The 26,355-nt window shown below is 56.1% G+C and overlaps 1 protein-coding gene across 3 annotated transcripts; it reads left to right on the forward strand.

Annotated features, from left to right (window-relative positions):
• Positions 1 to 319: 319 nt before the first annotated feature.
• CBX7 (chromobox 7) lies at positions 320 to 23,083 on the forward strand. Of its 3 annotated transcripts, none has more exons than XM_030855923.3 (6): positions 320 to 625; positions 2,863 to 2,906; positions 10,374 to 10,439; positions 14,481 to 14,547; positions 16,925 to 17,276; positions 17,673 to 23,083. In XM_030855923.3, exons 1-6 carry the CDS (start codon positions 557 to 559, stop codon positions 17,825 to 17,827), a joined length of 753 nt encoding a protein of 250 aa, XP_030711783.1. In that variant the 5' UTR covers positions 320 to 556; the 3' UTR covers positions 17,828 to 23,083. The 3 variants fall into 3 exon arrangements, with proteins under 3 accessions (XP_030711783.1, XP_030711784.1, XP_030711782.1); XM_030855924.3 differs by having other exon boundaries at positions 326 to 625; positions 17,204 to 17,276; positions 17,670 to 23,082; XM_030855922.3 differs by having other exon boundaries at positions 329 to 625; positions 17,670 to 23,082.
• Positions 23,084 to 26,355: the final 3,272 nt, after the last annotated feature.

A 26,355-nucleotide genomic window follows, 5' to 3' on the forward strand; every position in this document is an offset into this window, starting at 1 on the left:
GGAGGTGAGGCAAATGGCCTCCCCGCTCTGCCCATGTTCTCATCTGCCCAACCGGGGCCATGCCGTTTCCGGCCCCTCAGAGTCACCGGGAGGACTTTAGGAAACACGTCTGTGTATTAAGATCTCGTCCCACCCCCGCGCCGACCGGCGCCGGCGCCAAATAAGTCCCGCGTGCTAGCGGATCCCGAGAGCCGCGCGCTACTGACGGCCCAGGCGGGGCGGAGCTCCAGAGGGGGCGGGACCAAGAGGGGGCGGAGCCGATGAAGGAGGGGCGTGACCTGCCCGGCAAGAGCCGAGCCCCCGCTCCGCCCCCGCCCCGCGCGCTCGCTCGCCGGCTCGCGCGCGCCGAGGAAAACGTTGCGCAGGTTCAAAAATGGAACGTCGGCGGCGTGAGGGAGCGCAAGGGGGTGTGCGCGCGTGCGCGTGCGCGTGCGCGCCCGGGCGAGGGTGACTGGGACCCCGCCGGCCCGAGCATCGCGCGCCGCAGCCGCGGCCCCGCAGCTCCGCCCCCGGCCCGGCCCGGCCCGGCCCCGGGCCCGCTTGCCCGCCGCCCCGCATGGAGCTGTCAGCCATCGGCGAGCAGGTGTTCGCCGTAGAGAGCATCCGGAAGAAGCGCGTGCGGAAGGTGAGGCTGCCCGGGGGCGGCTCCCAGGACCCCTGTGGAGTCCCCTCCTGTCCCCAGCACTGTCCCCTCCGCGCTGGAGGCGAGGGAGAAAGTGGAGCGGGGGTGGGGTGGGTGGGCAGGCAGCCCCGCGCTGCCGGACTCGTATCCCCAGCCCGTGCCTCAGTTTCCCCCACCACCTTGTAGAAAGAGTAGAATAAAAGTTGTCGCCCCAGGATGCTGGGGGCAGCTAAGTCCGCCAGAGCTAGAGGTTAGGATCGGACTGTATGGATCCTGAACGGCATCCTTTCTCATCCTCCCCTCATTCTAAATATGGGGAGACTGAGGCCCGAGTTGAAGAAACGGCTTGCCTAGTGTGTTCGCGTCGGAGCTGGGTCTCGAACTCAGGACTCTGGACTCTCGGTGCCAAATCCTTTGAAGTTGGAGGCGGAGCTTTGGAAAAGCGTCCTCCCGCCTCTTAAGTCTAACTGCTGGACTTCGATCCCCTCCACACCCCCACCTCCACGTCTCTCCCCCACTTCCAGTGCACACCCCTCTGTCTTCCCCTCCCCACCTCCCAGCCCCGCCCGGCCGGCTCAGTGGAGCCGCCTACGGCGCTGGGGCATCCTCAAAGCTCCTCCCCCTTTGCCTTCGCCTCCAAAACATACACCCTGCAATTTAAGGAGGCGTCTGTTCTGCTAGGTTCGGTCCCCGCGCCTCGGGCCTGGACTTTGGCCGTGCACATTTCCTGTGCACACGTCTGCAAAGTGGTCTGGCCCCAGACTGGAGGGTGGAGATGGAAGGCTTTGGGGAAAGTTCCTGTCCCGGCACTCACCACTATCCTTTTCCCTTATCTCCTCCCTGCAGCCCCATGGGAGGCTCTAGCGGCAGGGCTGGGAGGGGTCTTAGAGTTCACCTCCTCCCATTTGACGAAGGCACAAACTGAGGCCCTGGCTGGGGAAGTGACCTGGTCAAGGTCACACAGCAAATTAGAGATGGGTGTAGAGCAGGAGCTCCAGTTGGCTGTTTGCCAGCTCATCTTTCAAGAGAGAAAACTCAGTCCCGGCATCTTGGGTGACATCTAAGGGTGACAGTCAAGGTGGGCCATGACCTTTTCTTCCCCAACTCCAATGGGGTTGAGCTCTGTCTTCAAGTTGGGGCTGCCCCTCCTCCTCCCTTCCCTCAGGGTTTCCTCGATTTGAATTTGTTCCTCAAAGCTCAATGTTTTCCATGCAGTGTAGCCTCAGCAGGTACAGTAATTACTCCCTTCTACATGGGGCCTGAGGGGTAGTGCCAGAGAGTGAGAAGCATCATTCCTTTCGCCATTCATTCAAAATGTATTTATTGAGTATCTCTGTGCACCAGGCACCATTCTAAGCCCCGGGGAGGGAGCTCCTTCCCTCGTGGAGCTGCCATTTTGGCAGCAGAGACACACAGTGAAAGAGGAAATAAATATAGATGCTTTCCAAGGGGGCCGTGTGCCACACAGAAAGAGAACTACTGGAAGGCGGGAGGGAGGGTGTTGGGAAGGGTGGCCAGGGCAGGCCTCATTGAGGAGGTGACATATCTTGGTCTTCAAGTTCCAGTGTGGAAGGGTATCACCCATCAGATGGGGTTGGACTGGGAACTTTTAAAGGCCCCTGTCACCTTTGAGGAAGGGAGGAACCTGCCTCTGTTTTCTAACTACTGGAGGGGCGATCACCCTTTCTCAAGGTGGAGACTTTGTCAGCCTTCTCCGGGGTCCTGCCAGGTTCTTTTGACTTGAGAGTGAGTTGAGTCTTGGAGTCACTAGCCTGTCACCTCTGGCCCAGAGGCAGCCTCTCACAGGGAGGGGGCTGATGGGGCTAGAGCCACGTGGGACATGCCAGGGAGGAGTATTCTAGGACTTGGAGAGTCTTCTAGTCGAAAAGGGAAGGAGAATTACGGTGTTAGCACCGGGACACTGGACGCTGGATCTTTGGCCACGCACATCCCCACACGGTCTGTTTCCCCACACGTGACATGGGCTCCAAGCTTCTGCCACAGGAGCCCCAGAGGTGTCTGGGGCCCAGTGCACTCCTGTGTTCTAGTAGGGAGGACCGTCTGGGGGGGTCAGTTTGAGGATCTCTGGTTGATGGGGATCTTGTGGGGGGCGTCCCTGACAGTGTGTATGTGTTGGGGGACTTCTGTCTGCAGAGGGGATTGGGCCTTACTGTCGTGCAAGTGGTCGTAGGGGCATCTGTGTATCTCACCGTGTCTACTTCTTCTCTCTTTCTTCCCAGGGTAAAGTCGAATATCTGGTGAAGTGGAAAGGATGGCCCCCAAAGTAAGGCTTCTTTGTGTGTTTCTGTCTGCCTACCTGTACGTCCTTCCATCCACCTTTTACCCTTTCTCCTGCCTCACTTTTCACTCCAGCTGCTCTAGTAATTGGCCAGCAGACCTTGATTAATCATCCTCTTCTCTGGGCCTCAGTTTCCCCTCCGCCAGCTGAGGGGCTTGGAGCACATGAGGGTGAAGGTGGGCCCCAGCTTCTCATGGGCCCCATTCAGTGTTGCACTCCACCTTCTGGTGGGACCCTCTGCTCCCCTGCTTCTGGCCTTTCCCGGCACCTAGGAGGTGAAGGCCCATCATCTTGGCTTCGGAGGTGGCCGCCTGCAAGGTGGGGGGGCACTCAAGCTGCAGCAAGCACAGTGCCGGCTGGGGGTTTGTGTGGTTGGGCGAGACAAGCCTAGCCAGCGGGGCACGAGTCCTCAGTGCCATATAGCTAGGGACAGAGCCCGCCTTTGGCCAGCACTCTCCAGTCTACAGAGCAGGCTCCTGTACAGCCTTGTGAGGCAGCTGTGGTCCTGATCTCTAAAGATGAGGAGACAGGCTCAGAGAAGGTAAGCAGCTTGGCTTAGGTCACACAGCAAGTGGAGGCAGAGTTGAGAGTTGAACTGGGCCTCTCCATCTTCAGGTATCTCTTCTGTGCCTCCTCCATCTCCCAGTTGCGGGGCCAGGGAGCTGGGTCTAGGACCTCTCCCAGTTGCCCCACCTCTCCGCTGAGGCCCAATCAGGAACCTTCTCACCAACCAATCACCTCCCAGCAGGGAGTTGTTGGGGGAGGGGAGGGAAGGAGCAGGTCGTGGGGCCTCCCCATTGGTCTGTGGGTGCCCCACCTCCCAGCCCTGCCTCCTAGAGACTGACTCCTGGAATCCCCCTCTGTCCAGAGCCCCTGCTGTCTGTGCCAGGGGCTTTCTGCTGTGCTGGCGTTGGGGGCTGACCTGGTATTTGGGTCCTGGGAGTGTCTTGGACACGCGGTGGTGAGAAACAGCAGAGAGGAAGACAGGCCATGCTGCCTCAGCTTCTCTCTCTGCAAAATGGGTTCAGTAGCCCAGGCCCTGCTCTCTTCTCACAGGCTCCTTCACTTTGTGGGGTGAAAGGCCTGGGGGTGTGTTCAGGATGGCTGCAGGCATCGTGATGATTAGGGTTGGTGGCTGGTTAACCAGATAATGCATTCATCCATTCCTGCTGCCCCTTCCCAAACCCCTGGGACTGGAGGATAATCCCCTCCTCCACTGGGCAGATGAAGGTGGGCTTCTGGTCTGGGTGAAGGGGCTGGTAAGAGGAGGTGGAAAGCTAGAAAAGGAACATGTTCAAGGTGGGCATACTCCCTGGGTACTCGCTCCCCTCTTAGCTTCCGCGCCAGAAGGCATTGCGTCCCAGCGGGACACCAGCCTGTTGGCCTTCAAGGCACCGTTGGCTAGTTTTCCTGCTCTGTAGACTCCCTTCTCTAAACAGAGGTTTTTATCTATTTAAACTTCCTTCCCCCACTTTTATTAATCCTGAATGAATACGTCTGCCCATCAGAGCTTCAGTCAGGGGAAGGACCTGGCATTCCAAGAGCAGTCCCTCCATGGTTCTCCTGGCCTGTGCCCCCGAACCTGGGGCCCACTTGTTTCCTAACATGCTGAGACCACCAGATGGGCCCTCATGACTACTTTTTGTGACACTCCCCGCTCCAAGGGAGTTCTGGAAGCCCTGTTTGGCCAGATGACCTGGGGCATTTCTGGCTCCCCTATACTTTGATCCTGGGTTCTTGGCCTGGCTCACAGCCAGACAGCTGGGAGCCCTTTAGCAAGTCCCCAACATGGCAGGACCTCTGCTTCCATCTCCAAATTGGAATAAATCCTCCAGCACAACAGTGTTGTGAGGATTAGATGATGGATATAGGGTACCTGATGCATGCTTAGCCCAGACCAAGCACTTAGTGAACGTTTGCTATTAATAGTAAGTTACACAGCTCAGGCTTCTAGGTCTCCACTCAGCCGGGAGAGGGGTCTGGGGACGTCTGCTCCTCACAGGAGCCCAAAGTAGCCTTAGCAATCATTGAGATCAGTCCTCTCATTTTTCAAATGGGGAAACTGAGGCCCAGAGAGGGGAGTTATATACAGTAATATAACTGCCAACCCGGTGCAGCATGGTGCCCACTTTATGTCATCCACTGTGCCACCCCGCTTCACTTGGGGGAAAACAGGTTCAGTCGCAGGGAGAATCAGGAGAACCAGGGCTCCTTTGTAACCCACTTGGTCTTCAGTCTCTCCTCCTCAGGGGGCTTTGCTTGAGGAAGAGGCTGAGAAAGTGGATGGGGAGTAGGTAGCTGGGCAGGCTGCCCGCTGCAGGCCTGGGAGCCTTGGCTAGGGCAGGGCAGTGATAGCCTGGGTGGGAGGGGAGTCAGATTCTCCTGCTCCCCAGCACCCTCCGCCCCCTGGGCAGGGAGGCTCATGTTAATAACAGAAGCCATGATTTAAACGGACACTCACTCTGTGCCAGGCCCCTGTTAAACCTTTGGGTTCTTTGCCTCTTTTCTCTCCCCAACAGCAGACAAATGACTGCCCTTCCTCCCCAGCAGATGGGGTAGAGGAGCTATCTTGCTTGTTCTGGAAGGAACAGCAAATGGCACAGGGAGGGGCTGGGGGCACAGGGCAGAGGATGTTAAATAATCAGCTACATGCTGTCAGCACCACAGAGATGCTCACATACCCCACTCTCATCTCAGCCTGCCCAGGACCCTGCCGCTCCTCTTTGGAAACGCTTTCCTTCCCTCCGTTCTTACCCACTTGTGAATGCTACGCCATTTGTGGGGAGGACCGCCTCCATAGAGCTTCAGTAGTGATATTGTCAGTGTATCAGGGTACCGCAATAACCAAGCTGCCTATCAGTAAGCCCCTATTAAGATCAGGCATTGGCCCCTGTAATTGCCTAACGGCAACCCATTGTACAGATGGGGAGACAGAAACCCTCAGCAGAGGCGTCCTTGCCCCAGGTCATAAAGGTGGGACGATTTGAATTATGGGCACCTCCATTTCCCCACCTGTAAAATGGGGCCCTAGCCTCATGGAGCCCTGTGGAAGGCTGCCTGAGACAAGAAAGGGTTCGTAACAGTGCCAGACGCGGAGGAGGCTCTTCTTTCTCCTCCAAGGCCAGGTTGAGTAGTGGCAGCACAGAGTCCTCGGTTTGGCCCTGGCAGGTGTGTGTTTGCGCTCTCCAGGCTTTTGATATTGATTTAATAAATGCTTGTTTGCTTTTATTATGTACCACACTGCTCTAAGTGCTTTATGTGGCTTAACACATCTAATCGTCACATCACCCCTAAAAGACAGGGACTATTGGTAGGTCCGCTTCACGGATGAGAAAACGGAGGCCCGAGCAGCGGAGTCACTTGCTCACCGCCGCCTTCGGGAGTCCGCTGCGCTGCTTCTCATTTGGGCGAATCTAAATCGGAGTCGGGGGCTGGGGCGGGCCTGGCTCTGCAGGGCGCCCCGCCCCCGGCACGGCGGGAGCCTACGCGGCGGGGCCCAGGAGGGGCGGCCGAGAGCCTGTTTACCCCGGCTCCGGTGGCGGGGGGGGGGGGGGGGCGGGGGCGGCGGGGCGGCGGTCACGTGGTCGTGTTTACCTCGGAGCCGGTGCGCGCCGTCCCCGCCCCCGCCCCGCCCCCCATCAGTAGGCCGGGTAATCTGGCGCGCACGCTCCCGCGCTGCGTGCGTGCGTGTGCACGCGCGGCTGCCCGACTCCGGGGGGCGGGGCGCACGGCGCTGCGATGTGGATGGAGCCTCTGTCCGCCACGCTTGGTTCCCGCCCAGCCGGCGGCCCGGAGACCTAGACCCCGAAGCCTCAGGCCGCGGGCCTCGCCGGCTGCGCCCTCCTGTCTTGCCTGTGCCCGGCTGTTCGCAAAGAGTGTTTGCCCTCGCTGTGGTCTCTGGCTTCCCACACTGCGGAGGGCCGCTGATGGCCCCGTTTAGGAGGGCCGGGGTGTCCGAGAGGGTGAGGCGCCTGTGCAACGCCCCGCCCGCCTTTCCGCAGCACCGAACGGGGCCAGGCCTCCAGCTGCCAAGTCTCTCCCTTTCTGTGCACCCGCTGTGTGCCAAGCCCCGGGTCAGACACTGAAGACGTGGCCAATCAGACTGTGCCCCTCTCCTATGGACGTTACAGCCCGGTGAGGGGCCATTTACCTCGACATGTGAGAGATCCAAAGGGAGAGGGTGGCCAAGATTCAACTGAGTTCTGACCACAGATTGGCCACTTCCTGGCTCGGTGATCTTGGCAAGATGCTTAACCTCTCTGCCCCAGTTTCTTCATTTGTAACATCTGTGACCTACCTCATAAGGGTGTTACAAGGAATGGATGCGTCCTTGCAGTAGTCTGCTCTGGCACCTTGCTGTTATGGTGGTGGTGGTGGTGATTCTTAAGATGAGGAAACTGAACTACAGAGAAGGTTAGGGACTTGCCAGGAACTACAGAGCAGTTTCATCAACAAAAAGTGGGCAGGGCAGTGGGGAAGTGGGCAGGGCAGAGAGGACTAGAGCACTGAAGAGAAACATCCACAGCTAGAGAAAAAGGGAGGGCCAGGCAGAGGACACTGGAGGAACACAAAATTCCCCCTCTCTTCTTACTAGTTACAGTCAAGGAAATTCAACCTTTGTCTGGGGGAGGGGAGGAAGGTTTGAAGTCTCTGCCAGCTTCTGGTTGCTTTCAGTTTGGGCTTTACCCAAACTATAAAAAAAAATCTCAGTTTCACTTTCAGCATTTTTCCAGGGTGAGCAAAACTCTTCAGTGCCTTCTGCAGCCATTCCCAGAACACCTGGGGGCTGGGGGCTGGGCTGGGCACTCTGGCGAGGCGTTACAGCCTGCCAGCCAGGACACCAGCTTGATTCGCCAATAAGGATGATTCACCAATAAGGATGGCAGGTGCCCAGTGCGATAATAGGGCCCTGGAGAGCAGCTGAGGGAGGGTTCATTCTGCTGGGAGTAGGACAGCTAGGAGAGGATGTCAGGAAAAGCTACAAGGACCTGATTCTTAAAGGATGAGGAGTTCACTGGAGGAAGGGGGCCCTCCAGGAGGAGAGCACAGCACGTGCAAAGGAAAGGAGCTGTGATGGTGCCTGCTCAGGCTGGGCGTGTGGCACTCTGGGCATGGACCTTCACTGCTGAGTCCACGGGGCCCAACACGAAGTAAGTGTGCAGAAGTGTCAGTGAAAGAAAGGAAAGAAGGGTTCTGTCCTTGGGCAGCTTGCTGTTTAAATATTGATTGGACTACTTTTAGGTTTCACAGTAACCAGGATGGTTGAAGATGAAGGTTTAAACTTGGCTGGTAGAAGGCAGCAGGGGCAGGGACTCTGCCTGGCCTCTCTCTGCCTCGCAATACCTCCCTAATACCTACTCACCTCCCTCTTTTATTTATTTATTTTTTGGCTGTGCCACGTGGCTTGTGGGATCTTAGTTCCCCAGCCAGGACTTGAACCCAGGCCCTTGGCAGTGAAAACTTGGCGTCCTAACCACTGGACCACCAGGAAATTCCCTCACCTCCCTCCTTATCCCGCAGTCCTGGGTGCAGTCTTGGCCAGAATCACAGTCCATTGCTTTGGTTTTGTTTATACACACCCAGGTACATACATCTACATATATGTGTGTTTTTATGATTATATGTGTATTTGTATGCATGCATATATATACACCCATACACATATATATATATATATTTTTAAACAGTTATCAGGACTTGGATTGTTTTTTAATGATTTTCTTTTTTTTTATAAATTTATTTATTTTTGGCTGCGTTGGGTTTTTGTTGCTGGGTGCGGACTTTCTCTAGTTGCAGCAAGCGGGGGCTACTCTTCGTTGCGGTGCATGGGCTTCTCATTGCCGTGGCTTCTCTTGTTGCAGAGCGCAGGCTCTAGGCACGCAGGCTTCAGTAGTTGTGGCACGTGGGCTCAGTAGTTGCGACTAAAGAGCTCAGGCTCAGTAGTTGTGGTGCATGGGCTTAGTTGCTCTGCAGCATGCGGGATCTTCCCAGACCAGGGCTCGAACCCGTGTCCCCTGCATTGGCAGACGGATTCTTAACCACTGCGCCACCAGGGAATCCCCATATATATGTTTTTATATTAAAAGTTTTTAATGTATTAGCATCTGTTTATGATGAGTCATCCTGGTTTTTCCACTTATGGAAGTCATAAAGAGTTTGCTTTTAAAATAAAATGTTTTAAAAAAGCAAGCTAATTTTTTTATACATAAATTTATTTATTTATTTATTTTTGGCTGCGTTGGGTCTTCGTTGCTGCACGCGGGCTTTCTCTAGTTGTGGCGAGCAGGGGCTGCTCTTCGTTGCGGTGCGCAGGCTTCTCATTGCGGTGGCTTCTCTTGTTGCGGAGCATGGGCTCTAGGCACGCGGGCTTCAGTAGTTGTGGCACTCGGGCTCAGTAGTTGTGCCTTGCGGGCTCTAGAGCGCAGGCCCAATAGTTGTGGCGCACGGGCTTAGTTGCTCAGCAGCACGTGGGATCTTCCCGGACCAGGGCTCGAACCCGTGTTCCCTGCATTAGCAGGCAGATTCTTAACCACTGCACCACCAGGGAATTCCCAAGTGAGCTAATTTAAAGGCAGATACTAAGTAAATAATCATGCGGGTGGAAGGAGGATGGCTGAACTCTGGAAATGCCCAGTTCTGTCCCAGCAGGGAATGCTGTCTGGCCTGGGAGTGGTGGAAGGTCCCTCGTGGAAAGACCTAGGGGCCTGCTGTAGGACACTGTACCATTCAGTCACTGAACATTTACCAAGTTCCTGCCGTGTGCCAGGCCCCACCTGAGAAGGGAACTTCAGACCTGGCCTTGATGGTGCAGATGTGTTCCAAGGAGGGGGAGGGAGCAGCTCAGCCTGGGCAGAGGGCCCACTGGGGCTGGGGCATCAGGGGGGCCAGGGATGGTGACAGTAATAAGCACAGAGCACTTCCTGTGCACCAGGCGCTGCTCTAAACACTTAGATACGTGAACATGTTTAATCAGCACAAGAGACCTTTACAGATGGGGAAATCAGCATAGAGACACTGAATAAATTGTTTAAAATTGTACAGCTAGCCAGGGCAGAGCTGGGGTTTGAACCCAGGCAGTCTGGCTCCAGAGCCGCAGCTCTTCACCACATGCTCTTGACTCTCATAGGAAGGGAATCCGGGGACATATGGGGCCTGCCCTCTTCACCTGAAGTGAACATGGGGATCTAGTCCGGAGTTGGACGCGATCACTTACAGGGTGGTGTGATCAGCGCTCAGAATGAGGGGAGTTCCGGTGTCATGCAAGCCCCCAGGAGGCCTCCGACCTACCCTGGTAGCCAGGGACAGTTCATGGGATTAGGTGACAGTTAACACTGGATCAGGAAGGGGCAAAGTGCTGCAGGCAAGTGGGCCTGGTGGAGCGGCTGCGGCCTCTGAATGGGGGGTGGTGGGGTAGGGGGCAGGTCAGCTCTGACCCCTTGTCTCTCTCCCCAGGTACAGCACGTGGGAACCGGAGGAGCACATCCTGGACCCCCGCCTGGTCATGGCCTATGAGGAGAAGTAAGGGGCTCAGCCTGCCAGGGGGCTGGGTGGAAGGCAGGCGCTGAGGTTTCACGGGCAGCTGCTGCTGGCTTGGCTCCGAACAGTGGTCACTGGGGGCAGGGTTCTGGCAGGGACTGCCGGGTCTCGTCCGCAGCTGGGGGAAGGTGCTGGGCACCAGGTCCCAGGGCAGCTGAGGGCCCTGTCCCTTTCCGGCTGCTGGGTGATGTCAGCCACTCCGCTAACAACCCCAGGCCTCTGTCTCTCTGCTGTTGTAGGCCACCCCCAACAGCACCTGCCCCGATTTCCCCAGAAGGCAGGGCTTTCAATTGCCGTGAAGAAGGTGAAAATGGGCGTAGAGATGCCATGCGTGCGAGGGGCAGCAGTATTAATCATGCCCAGTGATGGGCCAGAGGGAGGTTCCCCCCTACAGATCCTCTACCATGTTTGATGAAGCTCTCAAGAAAGGCCAGGGGAGGAAGTGTGGCTTTGGAGCCAGGACAGCTGGGTTCCGGTCCCTCCTGCTTGGCTACCTCCTAGCTGGGAGGCCGTGGGCAAAGCTGCCCCCAGGTCTCAGACTGCCGCGTCTGCCAGTGCTCTGCTGCAAGTGCTCTTCCAAGGGTTGCTTAGTGATTGGCAGCTCGTCCCATGGGCCATGACGGCACACCTTAGCGGGGAGCTTCTGCCAAAAATGTTGTTTCTCCTGGTGGGAGGGCCTTTTGAGCATAACCTAGCCATTCCCTTCTGCTGCATGAGCCCCAGCGTTATTGGCCTCCCTGCCGGCAGGCTGCCCACGCTTTCTGCCTCTCCCCAACCCATCGACCCTGTACAGTGAGGGACCGTTTTATAAAATCATTTTTATTTGGTTCCTTTTAGCAACTGCCTGAGACAGGGATGAGGGTCTCATCTGACAGATGAGGAGACCGAGGCTCTGAAGAGCTAAGGGGCTTGTCCAGGGTCCTCGCAGCTGGGAGGCAGCCCAAGTAGGACTTAACCTGGGTGGGGCTCCTGAGTCCCAGTGATGCCGTTCCTCTGCCCCTCCTCGCCCCCTGCTGACCGCTTTTCCCACAGGAGGTCTCCCGCTGCTGATTCAAAGGAAACGTTCCCACTGCTCTTTCCTTTAAAAATCACAGTGTTCCTGTCCCACAGCTTCTTTCTGGTTCCCGAGTGCTGGTGGGGCCTTGATGCAAAAGGGTTGTGACACTGAGAGAGCCCTGTGGAATGTCCTGGATTGTGGTAAGGAGAGCATTGGGCAGGTGTCAGAGGCCTGGATCAAATCCTGGCTCTTCCACTCACCAGCTGTGAGGTGCTGCACAGGACCTTTTTCCTCTCTCAGCTTCTCTGTCTGTGAAATGGGGAGAACAGTGCTGACCTCAAGGGCTCTCATGGGGAGGAAAGGCTTGTGAAAGCGCTCTGCAAACCATTAGGTGTGGGCACACACGGGCAGATGTCTTCCTGATGGTAATTAGGGGTCAGCTAGTTCATTCTTTCATTTGTTCAACAAATCTTTATTGAGGTCCTACTGTGTGCCAGGCACTGTTCCAGGGACTGGGGCACAGCAAGGAACAAAACCAACAAACATCCCTGCCCTCGTGGGGCTTACATTCCCGTGTGGAGACCTGCAGTGAAAAGTACACCAGTAAACGTGTAGATGCCGACGTGCTGCCTGCCGCACAGACAGGGTCAGGCCGGGGCCGCTGCTTGCAGTGGGATGGTTAGGTGGTGGCATTTGACCAGAGACCTGAGCTAAGTGAGGGAAGCACCCCAGTAGGTATTTTAGAGAAGGCCATCCAGGTGAAGAGCACCCCAGAAAGTGATGCAGAGATGGGCTGAGGAACTGCATGGAGGCAAGCGCGGCTTCGAGAGCGGCCAGCTGGAGTGGTGTGAGCTGGGCAGGGGTGGGGCGTCTGGGGGAGGGGCAGGGGCAGGGGCAGCTGAAGGGGTGGGCGTGCAGCTCAGGGAGGGCCCCGTGAGTCCTGGTAGAGGATTCGGATGTTGCTTTCAATGAGTCAGAAAAGTCCGTAGTTAAGGAACAAATGAGGAGCTTGGGGATTTCTACAGACCCACCGTGTGATTTGACTTCCTCTTTCTCTCTGGGTCTTGGTGAGAAGGAGATGGAAGCGGGGTGACGACCATTTTAACACCTGCTTTGCAGGGTTTTTAAGAGACTCAGAAAGAGTCGGGCCAGGGGGCTCTAATGGGGAGTCCCTGCATCCCAGGAGGGGCCAGTGGGGCACTGAGGGCTTGTGGGACCACGATCCCCACAGCCCTGGACACTGATGTGCCCTGGGTAGGTAAGGACTGGACAGAATGGAAGCTCCCTGCACACCCCCGCCCCCCCACTCCCACGGTTGCAGGGCAGGAGCGGGGGTGCTACAGATGGGAAGCCAGGTCATGTGGCCTGGGCTGCAGGCCTGCCCCCCTGGCCCTGACTGGGTCCCCAGGCCTGATCCCGCCAGGCCTGGAGCCCAGAGCTCAGCATCTTCACTAGTGGCAGAAGTTGTCAGAATTGTGGCATCGGGCAAATGGCTTAACCTCTCTGTGCTTTAGCTATAAAATGAGGATAGAAAATGTGCCTCCGTCACAGGGTGGCTGTGAGGGTTAAAGCATTGAGAGCAGTGCCTTGTACAAAGTGTGCAGGACATAATAAAAAATAATAATAAATAACACTTATACAAATATAATAAAGACATATTATTCTTATTCTTCTCCCTCAAGGCCCTTTCCTTTTTCCTCTCTCTACTTCCTCCTTCTCTTCCTCTTTCTTGTTTTTCTTCCCTCTCTCTTCCTCTTTATTATTTTAGTCTTTCTACCCCCCATTTTGAGAAACGCCGGGCACCTCTCTCGCTCCCCCCAGGGGCCCCGGGGACCAGCTGAGAAGGGAAGCTCTTTCTCCAGACTAGAAAACTGAGGGCCAGAGAGGGAGAGTGACCAGCCAAGGTCTCCTGTGGGTCAGGTAGAGCTGAGCCTGGAACAGGGTGTCCTGGCGCCCAGCACCGGGCTCTGAGTTAAGGTTCGCACCCTCCAGGGCTTGGGAGGCCTGGCTTGGTGTGGGTATCCCACGCCCTGGGTGCTTCTCTCGAATGCTGGTTCTAGGGCCCCACGGCAGACCTGCCGAAGCTGACTCCGTGGGGAGGGAGGGAGAGCCCTCCCCCCAGCGTCCCTGGAGTCTGATGTCTGGAAGGGGGTGGCAGCCACTGCCTCGAGGAGGGACCAACAGTGGAAACAGGCTCCACGGATGCACTGGCTTAGCTTGGCTCAGACTGAGAGACTGGACCAAGGCCACAGACGGCATGTGTGGAATGAAGTGAAACAGAATGAAACTACTTTGAATTGTCCCATCACTTCCAGCACATTGTTGGCGTCTCTGGGGTGTTGTCTGGTGTGTTGTGTGTGGCTCTGTCTGCGTCCTCAGGTTGTGCCTTGTGTGTTTGTGATGGGAGGAAGGCATCCGGCAGAGAGTCTGGCATCTACTGGGGACTGAATGCAGGCTAGTTTTTCTCCCCTTCCCCAACCAGATGATACAGACGAATGGGGGCCTGTCCTCCCCACCAGGTTCGTGGAGATGCCAGACTGGGGGGCAGTTCTGGGCAGAACTTCGCTTGCGAAAGGACTCGTGGCCATTCTCATCAGTCCCCCTGGGGCATTCAAGGCAAATTTAATTAACAGGTTTCTGTAGACGTCTCCTAAGCGTGGAAACTGGAACTACATTGTTTTGGGGGCTGTTCCCAGTGCATATAGAGAAGAGGTCTGGCATGACCCTGGGGCCGTGAAGACCCACATATTTTTGGAGATGTCCCCCGAGTCCCACCTCTAGCAATTGGGACCAGTCGCTGTGCCCTCACCTTTAGTCAGGTGGGAAGATGCAGCCCTGGGAGTTGAACACACGACCCCGTTGTTATGGTCTAAAGTGAGGAGCCCTACCCCAGGATTGGGGGGTGGCCTGTGGAGGGTGTCCCCCTCCCCCATAGACAGCAGAGAGCTGGGTGGAGCGGATGCCTTACTTTCCCTTAAAATGTCAACAGTGTTTCCTTTTGTTCTGCCATCTGCTTTGCACCCCAGGGAGGAGAGAGACCGAGCATCGGGGTATAGGAAGAGAGGTCCGAAACCCAAGCGGCTTCTGCTGCAGGTAACCCCACCAGCTCTGGTGCCCGCCCACAGGGCCCCCTTGCTCCTCCCACCAGCCCCTGCCCATCCGTGCATTTGCACTGGGTAGTTCTGCGGAACCACTAACCCTCCTCGGCTCCACCCAGGACACTGTGGGGTGGGGCGGGGCACTTAGTGGGTAAGTTTCAATGGGAGGAGTTGGGAAAAGTCAGAATGTGGGGCTGGTACCCCTGGAAGACACCGTGGGTGGAAGGTACTGTGGAGGGAGGGAGGGTGGGTGTATGGCTTACGGGATCCTAGAATTCTGAAAGCTTAGAATCTTGATGCTCCAAGTCCCCAAAATACAAAATTGTAGTATTTGAGAATCTTAGAAGCATAAACTTTAGAAGAGGGAACAGGGGCGTCTGGAATTTTAGAATCCAAGCAAAGGAGATTCATAGAATTCTGGAACCACAGCCTTGGAATGGTCTAGAAATGTATCATTTTTTAAATTATTTTTAAAAATTTTTTTAAATTTATTTTTTATTATTATTATTTTTTTAGCTGCGTTGGGTGTTGGTTGCTGCACGCAGGCTTTCTCTAGTTGCGGCGAGTGGGGGCTACTCTTCGTTGCGTTGTGCGGACTTCTCATCGCGGTGGCTTCTCTTGTTGCGGAGCACGGGCTCTAGGCGCACGGGCTTCAGTAGTTGCAGCGCACGGGCTCAGTAGCTGTGGCTTGGGGGCTCTAGAGCACAGGATCAGTAGTTGTGGTGCACAGGCTTAGTTGCTCCGCGGCATGTGGGATCTTCCCAGACCAGGGCTCAAACCCACGTCTCCTGCATTGGCAGGCGGATTCTTAACCACTGTGCCACCAGAGAATTCCCTAGAAATGTGTCATTTTGAGTGAGAAGAAGCCCTCTGCCACAAGACTGGCAGCCCGTGTTACCCAGGTCTTGGGGACACTTTGCTACTTTCACTGGTTCGCACTGAAAAGAGGATGGAGTCTGAAGTGATGTAGTTATGTGATTTGAGGCAAATCTCTGAGCTTGAGTTTTCTCATCTGTAAAATCGGGATGATAAGAATACCTGCTGTCCTTAATTTAATAAGGCCCACCCGGGAATTTGAAGCCAAAAAATAAGGCTTCTTGGTCCACGTGCAGTGTGAGCCATGTCCAACCTCCTGTCCATTCCATCGAGAGTCACACAGCTGGATTAAAACCCAGATCTGAGTCCTGGTGCTCCTGGACCCGTTAGTTAGTAGCTGTAATTCTCTCATGGTGAGGTAGAGAAGGACAGAACTGTATGAGAGTTACGAGGCCTGTGATGGTGTATGAGCCAGGCTGAAGGGGTGGGTTTTGATAAAGCTGCATATGGGATAAGCCCTCTTAGCACTGCAGTATCTTCACAGTCTCCTCCCAGTTCAGCTCTCCTCCCATCACCATGACAACCTGAACCCCATGCTGAGTGATGGGGATTAGCTGGTGGGACTGAGGAATGGAACTTGCACATGTGATCTCTGCCCCCAGCTGGAGATGTTTGACCTACAGTTCCTATCTGCTGGCCTCACTCTCTTCCTGGGAACTCTTGGCCTCTGGTGACAGGTAGCAGGAGAAGCTACTGTCCCAGAGTGATCCAGGCCCCCCCAACATCTTAGCACCAAGGATCTTTCTTGGGTTTGTATAAATTTCCCCCAAAAGTCAGTAAGACAAATGCACAAATTATAAAACTTCAGTCTTTGAATGGCAGAAGAATGTGCCCTCCAGCCCATTTAAGCAAGAAGGAGGCGGGGCAACAGACGTCTGGACCCAGCCAGGGCCCCCCTGCGGCTCAGAGCCCAGGAGAGTCCAGGGGGAATGGAGGGGTGTCTGCAGGCTGCTGGCAGACCTTCCTGTGGCTGGGTGACGTGGTGCACCCCGGTGCCATGTGTACCCCTGGTTAACTTTTCCCAGGAAGCTTCAGAGCCCCGTGCCTCACACCATTTCCCTAGCGAGCTGGCCGTTTCAGCTTTTGGGGGTCCTTTAGAAGCAAAGAGTCCTTCCCTGTAATGAAGAATAACTCCTTAATTTATCTGCCTCATAAATGCAGGTGTGTTTTTTGTTGGTCAGTTTTCACCTTGTACCGCTTGTGTGCCTCCGCCATGGACCAAAGGAACGTGCCCTGAGGCTCCGTCCCTGAGCCACTTACAGGGCCCTGGGAGGCGAGGCCGCACTGTGAGGCCTCTTGGCTAGCTGGGCCAGGTCCCGGGGCTGGGGCTGGTCAGGGGGAGCGCTCTGGGCTGGGGTGAGGGGCGGGATGCCGGCTGGCTCTGAGCCCTGAAACACGGGGAAGAGGACCCCGGGCGGGAGGGCCAGCACGAGCAAAGGCGCGGCAGTGGGTGGGAGGGCAGGGCTGATCCGCCGTGCCCTGGCTTGCCCCCGCAGCGGCTGTACAGCATGGACCTGCGGAGCTCCCACAAGGCCAAGGGCAAGGAGAAGCTCTGCTTCTCCCTGACGCGCCCACTCGGCAGCGGGAGCCCCGAGGGGGTGGTCAAGGCGGGGGCACCCGAGCTGGTGGACAAGGGCCCCTTGGTGCCCACCCTGCCCTTCCCGCTCCGCAAGCCCCGCAAGGCCCACAAGTACCTGCGGCTCTCACGCAAGAAGTTCCCGCCCCGCGGGCCCAACCTGGAGAGTCACAGCCATCGACGGGAGCTCTTCCTGCAGGAGTCAGCGGCCCCGGACGTCCTGCAGGCGGCCAGCGAGTGGGAGCCTGCTGAGCAGCCCCCTGAAGAGGAGGGTAAGGCGGCCCAGCCCCGAGGCTCAGACCCAGGGACCCTCAGAGCTGGAAGGGTCCCTCGAGTCCTCAGGTCCAGCTGGTCCAGTGCCCAGAGAGGGCCTGGGCGCTCCTGAGGCCACATAGCCTGCAGGGACCCTGGCACCAAGCCCAGAGCTCTTTCCGTGGTCCCACTTGGGCTGAGTTCGTGTCCAGCCAGGGAAGGTACATGTAGTGACGTCTTCCTGTGTGTCCAGCCTTGAACTAGGCCCTGACCTGGCTGGAGACTCAGAAGAAGATCAGGTGTTGGGGGTGGGGTGGGAGGTGGTCGACAAGCTGCCACCCACGCCCACCTTCCCCACCTTGTTGCCAACGCTGTCCCCCATCTGTCTGTGTGTCTTTGTCCCGTGGCTGCAGCAGACGCAGATCTGGCCGAGGGGCCCCCCTCCTGGACACCCACGCTCCCCTCAAGTGAAGTGACAGTGACCGATATCACCGCCAACTCCATCACCGTCACCTTCCGCGAGGCCCAGGCAGCTGAGGGCTTCTTCCGAGACCGCAGCGGGAAGTTCTGAATCACCATTTTTACTCTTCTTCAACTGTTTTCTTTTGGGCTTGGGGTGGGGACTTCCAGAAATGGGGAGGGGTTGGGGTGGGTAATTATTTTATTTAAAGAAACATTGACGAGGAGAAGGGGGGAAGATCCCAGCACTTTCCCACGGCCCCGCCCCTTTCTCTGTGCGGACGTTTACAGGGCGGCCTTGGGTCTGTGTCAGGGCTGGGCCTGGGGAGGCCTGGCACTGCTCTGTCACTTGGGGTACCATCTCCAGGGTAGGATGGGGACAGGACCAGCCTCCCCCGGACACCTCCATCACCATTCTTCTCTAGAGAGACAGCAGCTGGTCCCCAGGACTAAAGGAGGATGGGAAGGCCTGAACCCTCCCCTTAAGCAGCCCACCCCAGCCTTTCTGGTTGGTTTCCCCTTTGCCTTTTTGTGTGTGTGTGTTTGGGGAGGGGTCTTTATTTTTAACTTTCCACTCCAGCTTTGCGGGGGGATATGGAGGCTGGCTTTGACCAGAAGTGATTGGGTCACAGAGCTAAGGGGCTGGGAAGGGTTTGAGATTGCTGGGCACGTCCCACCCCTTCAGAAAGGTCTCTCCTTTCCCCTGGGGGCAGCTGCCAGCTAAGCCCCTTCCGCTGAGAGCTACCCGCCCCAGCTCCATCGCCTGGCCCGTGCAAACTGCTCACTTGCACACCCAGCCCTGCAGGTGTGTGCACACGGCCCCTCGCGCCCTCATGACTGCATACGCCGGTCCGCAGACGTGTGCAGCGGGTCTTGCAAGCCTCCTGACTGGGTGGACGGGGCGGGGTGGGGGGGGAGTGATTCACAGCACAGAAGAGCTTGCTGTAGGCAGCCCCGCTCATCCCACCTTGCACAGCACTTCGCCTGACAGGACCTATCCGAGTCAGCGTGGATAGCTGTCAGTGGAGGGCAAGGCTCCGGCCAGGGGGCAGCTGGATGGCCTCCGACGCTCCAGGCGTGCGGATGAAGTCTTGTGGTGTCACCTGGGTAGCCACGGGCGTGCAAGCGTGTGCATGTGTGCTGTGCAACGGCACGAGCTCTGAGGCACTTGTGCCCTGTCCCCCCCACCCCCGGGGCTCCTGTTCTCTCTGACTCAGGTGACTTTCCAGCCCTTCTGTCTCCCCTCTTTTTCTGCCCTCCCCTTCAACTCAGCCAACCAGACATGGGCGTGGGTGGTCAGGGAGGGAGGAAGCGTCCCACCACCTTCTCAGGGCAGCCCTCGACTCCTGACACCCTTCCTCCTTCCATTCTGGGTCTCCCCCGCATCCACCCTCAGTGCTGCAGCTGGGACTAACCTTGTTTCTCTGCGGCGGGACCTCTGCCATGTCTTCCTGTGGTCGGGCTGTAGTGGGTGATGGGTCAGGCTGTGCACGAGCCCCCCACCCTGGCAGGGGCCTGTGTCTGCCAGAAGAGGGGCGCTCCGTTTCTGGTTTGCACAGACGTGCCCTGTGGACTAGTGGCTCCCCTGGCAGTAAGGAGTGACTTCTCCCCTATCCTGGTCCTGCAGGGGAGAAAAAGCCAGATTGGGGGTGGGCCCCAGGGGAGCAAGTGAAAGGCTGGCCCCCTCGCCTCTCCCCATTGTCAGACCAGGCACTCAGGTCCCTCCCCCGGGGCTGTCTCCATGCTCTGCTGTGTCCTGAGGAAGTGGGCAGAATCCTGCTGAGGCTCGACTAGGGCAGTTCTTCCCCCAGACTCTTCTTCCCAAGTTCCCAAACCAAAGACAGCCTGCACCCCCTTTTTGTTTGGGGTGCCTTGCTGGCAAGATCCCAGATCCCTGAGTGTCTGTCTCCCCTTCCTCCTTAATCCTTCGTTGTCCAGGGTCAATTCAGTGCTTCCATTGGGGGATGGCTTCCTCCCCCCCACCCCATGACTTGATTCACCCCCAGGCTAGGGGGTTGTGTCTAGGGGAGTCTGGGGGTGGACCAGGGAACGAAGGAGCAGTGGGGAACCTCCCCAGCTGCGGGACCCTGGGAAGGGGAAGGGCAGCCTGAGTGGGAAGCTGTCCCAGATCAGGGGCTCCCGGCAGAGGAGAAGGTGGTGGGCAGGGGTGTCGCGCTGACGGAAAGCTGTGGGCCCTGGCTTGGGACTCGGCTGGCTTCAGCTTCCAAGAGAAGTCACACTCCGCAGCCCCAGGGGACACGTGGCCTCTCCTGCCTCACTTTGAAGAGCTGTTTGTGTAGTTTGCGGGTCTGGGGCCTCTCTTGTGGGGTGAGGCAGCTGCCACAGAGGAGCACTTCTAGCCTCTCTCTCAGCCCTTCACAGCCCGCAGGGCGCCCTGCTCTCTGGAGGGCCGGACCTGGGAGCGGAGCCTCCCTGGGGGAAGGGCTGCAGGCTGTTAGGACCTTCCTGCCCAGGACCCAGGACGGTGACCTCTGTGAGGGGCTGGAAGTGGCCTTGCAGGACTCCTCCAGCCCTGAGCGTCCCAGAGGGCCTTTGGGTGAGAGGGGGCAAGGTGGGCACGACCTCCCACCCCACTGCCACCCGAGAAGGCCAGTACTCACTTGGGGGTGGGCGTTGAAAAGGTTGGACCACCTGCCTTTCCTTCCCCCAGCCCCACCTGTTTTGAATGTAGAGAGACCGGTTGGTACTTTTCTTTTGCTGTGGGGTGGGGCGAGGGGCATATTCTCCGCCCGTGGCGCGGCCACTCGGGAATCACCGCCGCTCTTAGGATGGTGGTCCCTCCACCAGCTTCCCCCTGGCTCCTGCCCTGGGGGAGGGCGCTTGGCTTGTCAAGTGGTGTCGCTTTTGCTTTATAACTGGCCAGCCTGACCTCCGGGTCTCAGCACAAGAACGCTTCCTTTGCACAGAATGAGCGTCGAGCTTTGTTCAGACTAAATGAATGTATTTGGGAGGGGTTGGGGGCGCGAGTCAATTCCAAGCACACGCCGTTTCAGAGTGAGTGTGTGCGGGGAGAGCTAGAGCAGATGCAGAGCGTGGTTTTATTTTTGTACTGATATTGGTAAGAGACTGTATAGCATCTATTTATTTAGATGATTTATCTGGTAAATGAGGCAAAAAAATATTAAAACTACATTAAAGATGATTTTAAAAAAAAGCTCTTGGGCATCTGATCATTGCTTGTGATGGTGTCACAGCTGTGCCGAGAAAAGAGCTGCAGCCCTGGGGGTGAGCCCTCCAGACCTCCCAGGCCCCCCAGAGCCATCTTGGCAGTACATGGGGCTGGCGCCAGGTGTCCTTGTCCGCTTGCAAATCCTGAGACATGGCGATGCTCTCATGTCCATACAGTCTCCCTGTCTGGTTAGTTTTCCCCTCAAAGTTGCAAACCCTCAGATCCAGCCCCACACGTGTTCTTGACACTCCTGTTCCTGTGTGTCTGTGGGTCTCGCACGTCTTCCGGTGGGTAAGTTATTTCCTCCTGGGTAAGGAGTGTGCTCCCTGCCTGGTCAATGCTGGGAAAAGGAGGGGGAGGCGAAGGTGGATTGAGAAGGAAACGTGCGATCTTGAGGAGTATCTGCCTCAGGTGAAGCCCTTACTTGGTCACCAGGTAGTCAGCCGTCTTCTAGTGCCAGCCAGAGAGGTCAGGGGATTGTGGTGGGCAAGTTTCTTGGGCCCGTTATCCCTAATGTTTTCATCCCAGGGCTTCGAGCTCTGCCTCTTCCCTGTTGGCCCTCAACTTAGCATAAGAGGCCCATGAGGCAGTGTGTTCAGTCTCCTTTGCAGCTCTTTCTCTCTTACAACTAACTGTCAGGCCCCATGGCCAGCAGGATAGGCCCCGTGGGTGCAGGAGGTCAGGGGCTCTTTAAACACTCTCATAAATAAAATACAAAAAAAATATGATTGATATACATACATGGAAAGTAACTCTACTTTCCAAAACAAAAAGAAACCTAGAAGAGGGCTTCCCCGGTGGTGCAGTGGTTGAGAGTCCACCTGCCAATGCAGGGGACGTGGGTTCGTGCCCCGGTCCGGGAAGATCCCACATGCCGCAGAGCGGCTGGGCCTGTGAGCCGTGGCCGCTGAGCCTGCGCGTCCAGAGCCTGTGCTCCGCAACGGGAGAGGCCACAACAGTGAGAGGCCCGCGTACCGCAAAAACAAAACAAAACAAAACGTAGAAGAGGCCTTCTGGCTTTCACAGCATGGCCTGAGCGGATAGTGGGCTGACCTGGGGCTGCCATTCCCTTTATTCAGGCTTTTACACTGAGCCGACTCTATATTCAGGGCTAGAGCTGTTGTGCCAGTGCTTCGTCTGCAGCCCGTCCCAGTGCACAGTTGTGGTGAGGCCGCAGCACGTCAGGGATTATCCCAGGGTCCCTGTTGCTGTCTGGTGGGGGATTGGGGTGCACATCCCACCCTGAAGATCCGTCTCTGAGACCCACGTGCAGGACCTCTGTCTTAGCTTCGGTTTCTCTCATGGGTTGAATTGTGTCTCCAGAGCCAGCCCCACCCCCTCACCTCCCAGAATTCATATGGGAAAGTCCTAACCTCCAGTGCTTCAGAATACGACTTCATTTGGAGATTGAGTCTTGACAGCGGTAATCAAGTGAAAATGATGCCATTAGGATGAGCCCTAATCCAGTGCAACTGGTGGCAAATTTAGGCCCAGAGACAGACATAGAAGGAAGGTGATAAGAAGAGACATGGGAGGAAGATGGCCATCTACCAGCCAAGGAGAGAGGCCTGCAACAGATCCTTCCCTCACAGCCCTCAGAAGGAACCAGCCCTGCCAACACCTCGATCTTGGACTTCCAGCCTCCAGAACTGCGAGAACATAAATTCCTGTTGCTCAGGCCGCCCAGTCTTAACTTTGTTACAGCAGTCCCCGCAAACTGCTACCGCATCCATGAGCGCAAGAGTCTGGGACTAGGCTTGGGGGCAGGTCTTTTGGAGGTGGAGTAAGGACTAGGGGCATTACAAGGACTCCGACATTATTTTTCAAATGGAAGCCTGATTGCAACACGGCACAGCTTGTGTGAGTGTTCTGTTTACCCCTCCCATCTGCACTGTATCCCCTTGAATGGTTCCTTAAGCTTAGACCAAGGTGAATGGTGGACACGTGAACTCTAAGAAATAAAAATCAAAACATGTCGTTAGTACTATATTTTCCTTTGCTTAGAACTTCAGTATATTAGATGTAGGGAGAGCCTTAGTGATGATACGATAAAGAAATTGAGTTCTGAGTGAATGTAGTCAGCTGGTTCAGTACTCTTGTTTTACAGATGAGAAAATCGACAGTGCTAGTTGAACTCTTTTTATAAGAGGAAAATGTGGCCTCATTTTAAATAAAAGTAAAGTTGAAAAAAAAAAAAAAGTCCTTCCTTCTAGGGGGCCGGAGTAAGCACTGGGGAGAGAGGGACAGGGAAGGAGGAAAAGCCAGGATAAGGTGTGCCACTGAGGTTGATGCCGTGGGCAGCAGGTGCTTGATTCCACTCAGACTTTGTGAGAAGCATTCCAGTGCCCCCCCGCCCCCTGCAGATTGTCACCCCGGAGGACCGGAGACGGGAGTGTTTATCTGCAGGCTCCTGTCCCTCATTGGCAAGGGTCCCAGGGTCACTGACTCCCTTGTACCTAGGAGCTGTGTTCCTACAGAGGTCAAGGGCATCAGAGGAGTCTGCGGGGCGGGAAGTGAAGATGGACCATCTACCCTCCACGGCTAAAATCAGAGAGGAGGGCGAGAGGACGGGAGCTGAGCAACCAGAAGGAAGAAAGCCGATCCAGTCAGTTTTTCGTTCTGAGTTTAAAGTGTTGGTGGGCACATAAGTGGTAGATAAAGCCACAGGGTGATGGCAGGGGTCCAAGGTCAGGGTTGGTTGGGAAGAGGCGAGAAGGCAGTGGGTGGGCGAGCTCCTGCTGCCTCTTAGTTCTTGCCCTGGGGAGAGTCTGGCCTCTTCCCTGGCAGCTCCTTGATAACTCCAGTTAGAGACTGGAGGACTTAGCAGGCCTTGCCCTCAGCTCTGAGCCGTCACCCTGATTCTGGGTCCCCAAGAAAGGTCGCGTGGGACCCTGGTACAGATGCGCAGCCTGACTCTCAGATGTGTTACCTGAGCACAAGCTTCTGTGGTGGCACCATTACTGCGCCCACTTTTATGCGTGGGACAAACAGAGAGGGTGTGGTTAGCTATTCAAGTCCGCACAGCCACGTCGCAGGGAGTCAGGAATTTGAGCCTGTGTCTCAGTATTAATCTCTCCACAAGCAGTTCTCAAACTCTTTGGTGTCAGGACCAGTTTAGACTCTTAAAAATTATTGAGAAGCCCACAGAGCTTTTGTGTACGTGGGTTATATCTTTCAATATTTACTGTATTAGACATTAACATGGAGAAATTTTTAAAATATATATTCATTAAAAAATAATATTGACCTATTACATATTGATATAAATAATATTTCATGAAAAATAATTACATTTTCCAAAACAAAAAAAATTAGAAGAATTGCCATTGTTTTTTTTTTTTCAAATCTCTTTCATGTCTGGCTTAACAGAAGATAGCTGGGTTCTCGTGTCTGCTTCTGCATTGTCTGTTGCAATAGCCCATGGTATGTAGCCTCTAGAAAATTCCACCATACACTTGTGAGAGCATACAGTGGGAAAGACAAACAGTATCTTAAACATTATCATGAAAAGCTTTTGACCTTGAAGACCCCTGAAAGGGCCCTGGGGACACCCAGGGCTCCTTGGTCCATGCCTGAGAGCCACTGCTCTTCTTGTGAGCTCTGTGGTGGACGTCTGGGCCGAGGTCTGGTTCTGACTCTTCCGTGGAGTCATGGGGGCAGCCTCGAGGTTTCTCCTGGTTGGGGCCTTCAGAGAGCTCACTGTGAGTGACTTTTCCAGAGATCAGCTGTCAACATCCCACCTTCGTTCCTCGCTGCCTTCTAAAAGGAAAAGCCAAAGAACAAGAAAGAAGGCCAGCCGAGGAAGAGAAAAGATGGACGAGAGAGGAAGGATTTAAGGCAAGTGGGAGGAACGGCAGGGGTGACGGGTGCGGATGGAGCCTGGGAACAGAAGGGGTGGCAGCCAGGGGAGAGAGCGGCTGGGAGGAAAGGAGGCCACCGACCTTGAGAAGCCATGTAGAGAACCACAGGGCCAGCAACTGTGAAAAGGAAGAGAAAAGAAGACCCCCCCCAGAAGGTGGGGGAAGTGAGAGGGCCCTTGGAGGGGCAGAGGGAGACCGCCCTGGCCTGGGACCGGGCAGCCAGCAGCCTTCCCGGCTTTCTGAAGTTTCCCAGCTGTCCTTGAAAATGTGACGGGAAAGGGGAAGAGACACTGGCTCCCAGCGTTGGGGGCTGCAGCCCCACATGCCCCCGGGTCAGGCCTTCCCCATCCAACCCCAGCACCGCAACCCAGGGCCTTCAGTCTTTTCCTGGACCCCACCCTTTAGTGGAATCAGGCGCGTCTGAGCCGGGCGTGATCCTAACACCCATACACCCCTAGTGATCTTCCCTGGAAGTTTGATCTCTCTTCAGTCTCTCTCCCCGCTGGGCGCATTTCGACTTTGGGAGGCTGGGAGTGGGATGGGAGTCCCTGCCTACCACAGGGAGAAAGGAGTCTTGCCAAGGAAGCTGTGTGGCGGGGTGTCGGGGGAGCCTCAGGGCAGCCAAGGACGGGGCGAGGTCTGGTTGAAGCACAGCAGTCCAGCTGCCCCCAGGAGCTGTCCGCCCGCCAGCCCTCAGTCACTGCCGTGAACATTTTTCCTCTGCTCAACCATTCGTTCACTTTCCTCTTGATTCTTTCATCTGTCCAATCATTCAGCCAGCACAACCCACACCTCCGGTTCAAGATGGCAAACTGACCCCAGGCATTTATTTTTTCTCTCTCCTAAAATCCCAGGAAAATGACCGTCAAGCTGAAACTAGAGGAGGATGGAGAGCAGGACTGCAAAACAGGAAAGGAGGCATCCAACAAAGGAGAGATGGTGAGGAACTTCCAGAAGGTATCAAAGTGACCGAGGTCAGAGTAGCACGGGGGCCAATCAGAGCTGACAGGGCAGCAGCTAGAGGGCGCACTCAGGAGGACAGGTAAGGGGTGGGGACAGGTCTCCCAAGCAACAAAGAGTCTAGTTTTTCAAACAGACCTCGAGAACACTCCCACTCTGGACATTGTGACGTATGAACAGTGGTCAGCTTTCTAGAAATGACCAGCCAGGTTGGCTCCTATGGGGGTTGGGGACGGCTTTCCCGATAGGCTTCTGACCTGGATGTCAGGGTCAGAGCACGCAACAGGGAAGAGGGAATAAAGTGTTCCCAACAGCCATAAAGCACCCTCCCAGCCCCTGCTTCCGGAGCTTTGTACCCACTTCTTGCTGAAGAAGGGCCTGGGGGGGCTGACTGTCTCCTGAGTCCTGCCCTCCCCAACCCTGCTCCACACCAAGGTTGACACTCTCATTGCTGCATTAGTGTCCTAGGGCCTCCAGAACAGAGGACCACAAATGGAGGGTGGGGCTTGAACAGCAAACGTTTATGTCCTCACACTTTTGGAGGCTAGAAGTTTGAAATCAAGGTGTCAGCAGAGTTGTTTCTCCTGAGGCCTCTCTCTTTGGCTTGTAGGTGGCTGTCCTCTCCGCATG

The sequence above is a fragment of the Globicephala melas genome, chromosome 10 (genome assembly GCF_963455315.2).
Source record: "Globicephala melas chromosome 10, mGloMel1.2, whole genome shotgun sequence".
In the NCBI taxonomy this organism is placed as follows: domain Eukaryota; kingdom Metazoa; phylum Chordata; class Mammalia; order Artiodactyla; family Delphinidae; genus Globicephala; species Globicephala melas.